The following is a 9,814-nucleotide window of genomic DNA, read 5'->3' on the forward strand; positions in this document are numbered from 1 at the left end:
AAGCTCCCTCACCACACCACCTGCCACCGCAGTTAATTCAACCTCCCTCTCAGGTTCCATCTCTGAGCTACTGGAGGACGTTGTCCCTGTTTTTACACGTGACGCCAAGCTCCCTCACCACACCACCTGCCACCGCAGTTAATTCAACCTCACTCTCGTCACGTTCAATTTCCTTCTGTAGCTTTTCCAAAGGTTCTGTGATATCCTCCATTCCATATTCACTCAAAACATATTCCACTTTTCTTCCTTGTCTACCATCATTACCACCTTAAAGAAAGGGGGTATTTTTTTTACAGAATAGCGGTCTCTTTGATCGGAAAAAAGTCAAAGTATAGAAATGTATAGAAATGTATAGAAATGTCAAACATAAAACAATCCGAGTAGTGAATTGTATTTTATTCTCAAACATCCACAGTGCTCAGTTAAATTGTGTATATTGTATATCCTTCCATACAAGTAGGCTTGAGTTTCTATGCAGCTGGAGACTTGTGTTTCTCCTACTGTAGCCTACACATGTTGTTTTAACAATGTTAAACAATTAAATGGACAACACGTTTTAAGATTTCAGCCAAAAGATTTATTGACTTCCTCGCTTTTGCAACAATAACAAAAAGGGAGTAGTTAGTTATATTGAGACCATAGTGATATGCCTTCTGGTCACCAACAGGGGCTGGAGGGATCTGATATTCTGAGTGAATGCACTGAAACTCAGAGTCCTTCTCCCTTCTCCATCAGATCCAGCTCAGCTGCGTTTAGTCTGCATTTACTGAGGGATCGTCACTCTGCCTCTGCTGATGAAGGACCCACGTTCTTGACAGCCATAAAGGGAACAGATGACTCCATTTATAGTAGGCCTGCAATGTCTTTTTCCACTTTCTCAGTAGGGCCATGAAGTTCATAACTGGGGAAAAGGAGAGGCCATAATAGAATAGGACATTAAGTATTTTCAAATCTTATTTGTTAATTAATTAATTGAATGATTGATACATTTTATATATACTGTCAAATCATTTTTCATTCATGTGTTTGTTTAAATATATATATTTTTTAACCTTTATTTAACTAGGCAAGTCAGTTAAGAACAAATTCTTATTTACATTTCTCCACATACCCCCCACCACCACACACACACACACACTATGCCCCTCTCTCTCTCTCTCTCTCTCTATTTCTCACTCTCTCTCACTCTCTCTCTCTCCTCTCTCTCTCTCTCTCTCTCAGCCTAGGAACAGTGGGTTAACTGCCTGTTCAGGGGCAGAACGACAGATTTGTACCTTGTCAGCTCGGGGATTTGAACTTGCAACCTTCCGGTTACTAGTCAAATGCTCTAACCACTAGGCTACCTGCCGCCCCTACACTCTAACCACTAGGCTACCTGCCGTCCCTACACTCTAACCACTAGGCTACCTGCCGTCCCTACACTCTAACCACTAGGCTACCTGCCGTCCCTACACTCTAACCACTAGGCTACCTGCCGTCCCTACACTCTAACCACTAGGCTACCTGCCGTCCCTACACTCTAACCACTAGGCTACCTGCCGTCCCTACACTCTAACCACTAGGCTACCTTAACTTACCGCCTGAAAGGCTCCCCATCAGAATGGATTAGAAACTTCTCAAAGTTCCAGCGAATGTCGTTGACTTTGATGGGTGACCAGTAGAACCTCTTTATATCTCCTATGACAGGGTTCACATAGGGCAAAGACTCCTGTTGTACAAGACATTAACACATGCTGTTAGTGAGGTCTAATGTCCAGAAGGTATTCAACTTGCCCCCAGAGTGCAGTACATAATAGTGCATAAGGACATGTCAAATATACTACCTTGAGATAGGCGAAAAGAGGACATGTCAAATATACTACCTTGAGATAGGCGAAAAGAGGACATGTCAAATATACTACCTTGAGATAGGCGAAAAGAGGACATGTCAAATATACTACCTTGAGATAGGCGAAAAGAGGACATGTCAAATATACTACCTTGAGATAGGCGAAAAGAGGACATGTCAAATATACTACCTTGAGATAGGTGAAAAGAGGACATGTCAAATATACTACCTTGAGATAGGCGAAAAGAGGACATGTATAATATATACTACCTTGAGATAGGCGAAAAGAGGACATGTCAAATATACTACCTTGAGATAGGCGAAAAGAGGACATGTCAAATATACTACCTTGAGATAGGCGAAAAGAGGACATGTATAATATATACTACCTTGAGATAGGCGAAAAGAGGTTCTTCATTCAACCCATTGACCTCGATCTTGCCAAACACAGGGAACTTGGGGACAAACCCCCCACCTGGCCTCACATACTTGAGAAGGTTGAGGGTTTCATGATTTACCTCTGAAGGAAGAAACAACAACAAATGCAACAGACCAGTGAGTTTATTAGTTCTGAAACAGAGGCATTAATAAAAACAGACTGGTCTCGTCATCACGCATGACAAACAAGCATACTATTTAACTTGGCAAGTCATTTAAGAACAGATTCTTATTTACAATGACGGCCTACCCCTAACCAGGACGACAATGGGCTAATTGTTCGCCACCCGTTGGGACTCCCAATCCCAACTGGTTGTGATAAAGCCTGGAATTGAACCAGGGTCTGTAGTAAGATGCAGTGTTTTAGAGCGCTGCGCCACTCGGGAGCCCACACATGAGCGTTTTGACACATACCATTACTCCTAGAGACAAAGTAGGCCTGTAAGTTACAACAGATCAAAAACCTTTATTGTTATTTCAAAAAGTCTCTCTTACCAGGTGCCTGAAGACCAAACTGATTGCAGGGGAATCCCAGGACAGTGAAGTTGAGGTCACCAAACATTTCCATGAGTGCATTCATTCTGTGGTACTGTTAGATGACACATACAATTAGAACACCACCTCAACATTCCCCTGGGGCTGACTCTAGAATATCTCTAATACTACAACACAATCAAAAGTTTGGCCTATGCCAGCATTAGGCTTTTAGCCTGTATAGGCTAGCACCATGAATCCTCGTTAGCCTACCTCCTCTATCGTTGACCCTCAGAAGGTGGCAAGGTTGACAATGAGGAGCACCTTGCCCCTGTAGATACTGAGAGGAACGCTCTGACCGTTCAAGGTCTCAGCGCTGAAATCATAGATTGATTTAAAGCACGCCATTAGAGGTTATACTTCTTCTTTAGCTTGAAGCCTATATCCAGAGCAGAGCAGTCAGCGGTGGGTATTCACTAAGCCACCCGGTTGGTCCTCCTCATTCAGAGAACCATAACTATAGGCTCAGCAATTGTTCAGCATGGTTGACTCCATTGTGTCGCTGCATGCTAAGAGATGAATTGACAGGATGGTTATTTGTTCAGCAGTTTGCATGGGTATGCAGATCATGTTAGTGACAGTTAGTCATTGGTTATCTCTCATTATTCACTTGACAGGGATGTAAAAAAAAAAATCGATGCATATATTGGAAATACTGTAGAACCATAGTAAACTAATATTGGTGCTGTTCCTGGGGTCACTATAGGACATATGATCTATTTTACAATAAAAATAAAGTACTATATCGTCATATTATTGATTATTTTATACATGGTAGAGAATTATGATCAACATAACCAAAGCTTAGATGGAATTTAATATTTTATTAATTGAGCCTATTGGTTATTGCTGCGTCAAAGATTGGCCTATACCTTTTGTTTGCTATACATAATACATTGTATTTGTAGAACACTTTTCAATTACTGACATGAATCAAAGCTCTTCACATTGTGAGCAACCATTGGATAATAAAAATAATTCCTTCTGATAAAGAACTGATAACGTCATTCCTACGATTGCCAATATGACAAAAGCAAAGTAATGCTTTTCCTTATTTGGAGCGGTTACAGCGAAGATATGATTCCTCTCCTGTAACAGACATTGACCTGGGGTGCGTATCGGTAACATCCACAGGCGTCGAATGTCACTTGGATCCTAACGCTCGGTCGTATATTTTGTTTAACCAAAACATCGCACATACTTGTCAAAGACCATCAATAACTACTCCAATGTATTATTTTTCTCAGCTTTATTTCTCCCAAAACAAGCACATTTACTGAGATATAGATTCCATATTCCTGCGCAGAGAGGTTGACTTTGCATTCTGGAACGTACCCAGTGTCCGAACCCGGAAGTTTGGGAAAACTGCCAAAAAAGCTGTCGCTGATACAGAAAGCTTCAACCAAGGCTCAAGATAGCTAACAAACTGTCGTTGTACATGTAGCTATCTCGCATATTTCTGCGGATTCAAAATGGATGCGGAAACAGAGTGTTGCAAGTATGTATTTTGTAAGCACATATGTATTTTTGTTTTAACGTTACAATAAAAACGTGTCAGCAGAACTAGCTAACCGTTAGTTATCTATTCTTACTACTGTAGCTTGCTACGGCAGTTGGAGAATGCATGTCCCGCAGAATCATCACATGCGTTACGCTTGAACTAGCTAGCTACATATCTAGCCACCAATCTTTGTAGAGCTAGTTCGAACGCGAGGCAGACGTTGATGTGTGACTGTGCTAAATTTGTCCATTAACTTGTTCATCAGTTGATCAAGTTTGAAATGTCTGTTGGCAGATGTCACCTCTTGGATTTGCCCTGGGAGGATGTGTTGGTAACACACATCTTCTGCTACCTGCCAATACGCCAGCTGGTGCGGCTACAGAGAGTGAGCAAGCAGTTCTATGCCCTCATCCAGGTGTACCTGGCCAACTGTCGCACCTTTGACCCCACACAGGTAGGCCACACATGACCCATTCTATTTATTTCAGGATTTCCTTACAGTTTCTTGTACTTAAATGCTCATACACTATTTAGCCTAATACTCAGTTTAAGATCACATTCCTGTAATGTTCACAGATAGGGCCTAGCCTTCCCAAGGAGGCATTCTGCAACATACTAAGGGACAACAAAGTCCTACAGAACTTGTCCGTCCAGAACTGCTCCGATTGGGTGACAGACACGGAGCTGCTGCCTGTGATTGGCCAGAACCAGCACCTGCTGAGAGTAGACATGAGGGGGTGTGACCGGCTGACCCGTCACTCCTTAGTAGCGGTGTCGTTGAGCTGCACACACCTGCAGTACCTGGGCCTGGCCCACTGTGAATGGGTGGACAGCCTGTCCATACGCAGCCTGGCTGACCACTGTGGGGGCCTGAGGTCCATCGACCTGACCGCCTGCCGCCAGCTCAAAGACGAGGCCATCTGCTATTTATCCAAGAAATGTCTGAAGATGAGGTCGCTGTCTGTGGCGGTCAACGCCAACATTACAGACGTGTCTGTGGAGGAAGTGGCCAAGAACTGCAGGGAGCTGGAACAGCTGGACCTGACAGGCTGCCTGAGGGTTAGGAATGACTCCATCAGGTACTGTTGTTTTGATACACTGACTGCTCAAATCATTGGTATCATCTCTCCCTGTCTGTGTGTGTTTGTATTTTGCTAATGTAGGTTATCTATACACTAGTCATATATACTATTTAGGTTCTAGTCAGGTTCATATACTTATTCAGGTTCTAGTCAGGTTCATATACTTAGTCAGGTTCTAGTCAGGCTCGTATACTTAGTCAGGCTCGTATACTAGTCAGGTCTGTATACTAGTCAGGTTAATATACTAGTCAGGTTCATATACTAATCAGCTTCTAGTCAGGATCATATACTAGTCAGGTTCGTATACTAGTCAGGTCTGTATACTAGTCAGGTCTGTATACTAGTCAGGTTAATATACTAGTCAAGATCATATACTAGTCAGGTTCGTATACTAGTCAGGTCTGTATACTAGTCAGGTTCATATACTAATCAGCTTCTAGGCAGGTTAATATACTCGTCAGGATCTAGTCTGGTTCATATGCTAGGCAGGTTAATGTACTAGTCAGGTTCATGTACTAGTCAGGTTCATGTACTAGTCAGGTTCATGTACTAGTCAGGTTCATGTACTAGTCAGGTTCATGTACTAGTCAGGTTCATGTACTCGTCAGGATCTAGTCAGGTTCATATGCTAGTCAGGTTAATGTACTAGTCAGGTTAATGTACTAGTCAGGTTAATGTACTAGTCTGGTTCATGTACTAGTCTGGTTCATGTACTAGTCTGGTTCATGTACTAGTCTGGTTCATGTACTAGTCTGGTTAATGTACTAGTCAGGTTAATGTACTAGTCAGGTTAATGTACTAGTCAGGTTAATGTACTATTCAGGTTAATGTACTAGTCAGGTTAATCTACTAGTCAGGTTCATGTACTAGTCTGGTTCATGTACTAGCCAGGTTCTAGTCTGGTTCATTACCTAGTTTGGTTCACATACTAGTCTGGTACAGGTTCTAGTCAGGATCCTATACTAGTCAGGTTCATACACTAGTCAAGTTGATATACTAGTCAGGTTCATACACTAGTCAAGTTGATATACTAGTCAGGTTCATATACTAGTCAAGTTGATATACTAGTCAGGTTCATATACTACTCAAGTTGATATACTAGTCAGGATCCTATACTAGTCAGGTTCATATACTAGTCTAGACTTTATACTGGGGAAGAGAAGGACATGTTTCATCCCTCTCCAGCCAGTTGGGCGTGGCCACTGAGTGAGCATAAAATTACGTATGAAAACAATTCTCTCCTTTAGAACGATAAAATTACATTTAATATTTTCACAAATAGTTTCGTATTTAAACATTTCAATTGCATAACAATTTCATGTGAATCTGATAACTAGAATGTGTAGACTTTCCAAGATACAATTTATGTCGTCCTGTCATCAGTAATAATGTCCCAGACGACAACTGATCTGACATCATATTCTTTAAGTAACAACGGACACTTTCAACTGGTTGGATTACAGAAATATTGTCCCATTCCCCAACCTTTTGATGTTACCATACTATCTCTGTTTAAAAAAGGCTTTCCAAGAGTCCATTCTGTAGAGTAGAGAGAGAAAATGTATTTATGGGGGAGGGGGGGTGTCATAAACCTCACCCAACAGGGTAATGTCATGACACATTTTTTAGATCTGCAATGGCACACCCGTAAGAACCCTCTTCGTGCTGTGTCCAGGACGGTTGCAGAGTATATCCTGCTCCAGCTTGCTTTGGATGAAGGGGAGACTGGCACTCCTACTTTGATATTCACTGGTAAACCTGTCCTTACACCTTTTGGTCCTGCTGTGTATGTGCGTGCAGGACTGTTGCAGAGTACTGCCCCAAGCTGCAGTCTCTGAAGGTGAACCACTGTCACAACGTGACTGAGTCCAGTCTGGACACCCTGCGGAAGAGGAACGTTGAGATTGACGTGGAGCCACCACTACAGAGGGCCCTTGTGCTGCTGCAGGTATGAGGGCGAAGGACGCACTCATGTACAATTACTACTGTCATTTATAACACAACAATTAGTGTATTTGAATAATCACATATCACCACCCCCAGTTTTAAAACTTAAGAACATCCGGCACCCTATACGTTTTAATGTGAATGGCTGAACACACAGTGTCTTGTATTGTTTCACTGAGGCATTGATGAAAGCAATTGTACTGTAAGGACCGTACAAAACAAAATGTCCATCTGAAAGGATATGAAGTATCATCTATAAATGTATTGTTGTTGTCTGTCTATTTCCCTGGTGATACTGCAGGATGTGGTGGGGTTCGCTCCCTTCATCAACCTCCAGATCTAGGCTAAAGGACATCTGTATTACTCATCCAACCAACTGGAAACAGGTAGGCTAGCTAGGCTAAAGGAAATCTGTATTACTCATCCAACCAACTGAAAACAGGTAGGCTAGCTAGGCTAAAGGACATCTGTATTACTCATCCAACCAACTGAAAACAGGTAGGCTAGCTAGGCTAAGGAACATCTGTATTACTCATCCAACCAATTGGAAACAGGTAGGCTGGCTAGGCTAAGGAACATCTGTATTACTCATCCAACCAACTGAAAACAGGTAGGCTAGCTAGGCTAAGGAACATCTGTATTACTCATCCAACCAACTGAAAACAGGTAGGCTAGCTAAATGACATCTGCTATCCAACCAACTGGAACATCTGTATTACTCTGTATTACAACCAACTGAAAACAGGTAGGCTAGCTAGGCTAAAGGACATCTGTATTAAATGAACATCTCATCCAACCAACTGAAAACAGGTAGGCTAGCTAGGCTAAGGAACATCTGTATTACTCATCCAACCAACTGAAAACAGGTAGGCTAGCTAGGCTAAGGAACATCTGTATTACTCATCCAACCAACTGAAAACAGGTAGGCTAGCTAGGCTAAGGAACATCTGTATTACTCATCCAACCAACTGAAAACAGGTAGGCTAGCTAGGCTAAATGACATCTGTATTACTCATCCAACCAACTGGAAACAGGTAGGCTAGCTAGGCTAAGGAACATCTGTATTACTCATCCAACCAATTGGAAACAGATAGGCTGGCTAGGCTAAGGAACATCTGTATTACTCATCCAACCAATTGGAAACAGATAGGCTAGCTAGGCTAAGGAACATCTGTATTACTCATCCAACCAATTGGAAACAGATAGGCTAGCTAGGCTAAGGAACATCTGTATTACTCATCCAACCAATTGGAAACAGGTAGGCTAGCTCGCTAGCTAACGCTTCTCAGAATCAGCTAAATATTTGAATCTTGTTGCTCTAAATACCTGTTTAGGTGTGTTCCTATGAATTCATGCAGTATAAATGCTATGTAACTACAAATCTCCTGAAGTGTGCACTTGTTCACTACTCCCCATTTGTAAAGTATTGGGTAGGTGTACTAGACAGTTTCCACAATATTTATTATACCAGTAAAAGCAGTGCGTACTTAGGGACAAAGGACAGAATATTGGACTCTACTTTAATGTTCTGCAGTCTATGTAACCAGAGGTATTGTTTTTGTTTGCAGGTTTTCCTCCACTAGGAGAATGACCTGTTTCAATTGAAACACACCCTGTGTATTCTGGGACATCAATTAAGCAATTCAAGGACAAACAAAAACGGATGTATATGGGAAATATATTGTGAAACTTGTCTCTTTATTTATTACAGTGATGTTGCAGATTATAATTATGCACTTAGGAAAAGACTGAAGGAAGCCGTGCACATTTCAGTAACGCTGTCACGAGTCCAAAAGATTCCTGCAGTATTTATTTGTATCTCATCACACACACTAACAACACTTTAGATGGTCTTGTGATCTATAGCTTTAAAAAAAAAGGACAATTCCAACCAAAGGAGAAGCCGTAACTATAAGAGCATATTGTTGAGTTTTTGTGTGTTTATTGACATGTTACTCTGCTAAATGTATGATACATACACCTCTAAATGTCTCATACAGATTAGCTAGGTCAACTTTTACATATTAGGTAGGTAAATGTTTTATATTCGGTAAATAAACGTTTTATATTGTGTGTTTGCATTGACTGAAACTATTCTCTTCTTACAATATTCTTTTTAATGGTTAGTTGAGCTGATCAGTCTTGGCCCAGCCCACCATTTTGTTAAAATGTCGTTTTAAAATGTGATAAGACTCTGGATACCGTGATCTTGAAATCCTCCTTTTGCCTGTTTACTTCAGGAAATCTGCTTTTCCATTTGGAATGTCTGAAAACATGTACATTTACATTACATTTAAGTCATTTAGCAGACGCTCTTATCCAGAGCGACTTACAAGGTCTAGTTGTAAAACGACATTTAGTTCCATAAGCTTTCTCATATGTATGGTAGGCTATGAAGAAGGACACATTTCTGTTTGTTTTTCAATAGTCACATATTACAATCCCAGTTTTACATCTTGGAAGAAACATGAGAGGAACATGCAG

General features: G+C 41.3%; 2 protein-coding genes across 3 annotated transcripts; one reads left to right on the forward strand and one right to left on the reverse strand.

Moving 5' to 3' along the window:
• Positions 1–464: 464 nt before the first annotated feature.
• gpx9 (glutathione peroxidase 9) lies at positions 465–3,313 on the reverse strand. The gene is made up of 5 exons (XM_065022993.1): positions 3,014–3,313; positions 2,762–2,855; positions 2,218–2,348; positions 1,578–1,708; positions 465–901 (listed from the first exon to the last, which is right to left on the reverse strand). The coding sequence occupies exons 1-5, from the start codon at positions 3,146–3,148 to the stop codon at positions 844–846; spliced, it is 549 nt and encodes a 182-aa protein (XP_064879065.1). The 5' UTR covers positions 3,149–3,313; the 3' UTR covers positions 465–843.
• A 594-nt stretch (positions 3,314–3,907) lies between these two features.
• Positions 3,908–9,403, forward strand: fbxl15 (F-box and leucine-rich repeat protein 15). 2 transcript variants are annotated; one of them, XM_065022989.1, is made up of 6 exons: positions 3,910–4,298; positions 4,596–4,755; positions 4,878–5,380; positions 7,184–7,331; positions 7,632–7,716; positions 8,899–9,403. In XM_065022989.1, the coding sequence occupies exons 1-5, from the start codon at positions 4,273–4,275 to the stop codon at positions 7,671–7,673; spliced, it is 879 nt and encodes a 292-aa protein (XP_064879061.1). In that variant the 5' UTR covers positions 3,910–4,272; the 3' UTR covers positions 7,674–7,716; positions 8,899–9,403. The 2 variants fall into 2 exon arrangements, with proteins under 2 accessions (XP_064879063.1, XP_064879061.1); XM_065022991.1 differs by lacking the exon at positions 7,632–7,716 and having other exon boundaries at positions 3,908–4,298.
• Positions 9,404–9,814: the final 411 nt, after the last annotated feature.

Source organism: Oncorhynchus nerka, linkage group LG10 (genome assembly GCF_034236695.1).
Source record: "Oncorhynchus nerka isolate Pitt River linkage group LG10, Oner_Uvic_2.0, whole genome shotgun sequence".
Taxonomy (NCBI): domain Eukaryota; kingdom Metazoa; phylum Chordata; class Actinopteri; order Salmoniformes; family Salmonidae; genus Oncorhynchus; species Oncorhynchus nerka.

Bases quoted from the DNA above. Each gene is read 5' to 3' on its own strand.
- fbxl15 (XM_065022989.1), top strand. From the start codon at position 4,273: ATGGATGCGGAAACAGAGTGTTGCAA. The intron at 5,381-7,183 runs GTACTGTTGTTT...ATGTGCGTGCAG, and splicing joins GTTAGGAATGACTCCATCAG to GACTGTTGCAGAGTACTGCC. The intron at 7,332-7,631 runs GTATGAGGGCGA...GTGATACTGCAG, and splicing joins GGGCCCTTGTGCTGCTGCAG to GATGTGGTGGGGTTCGCTCC.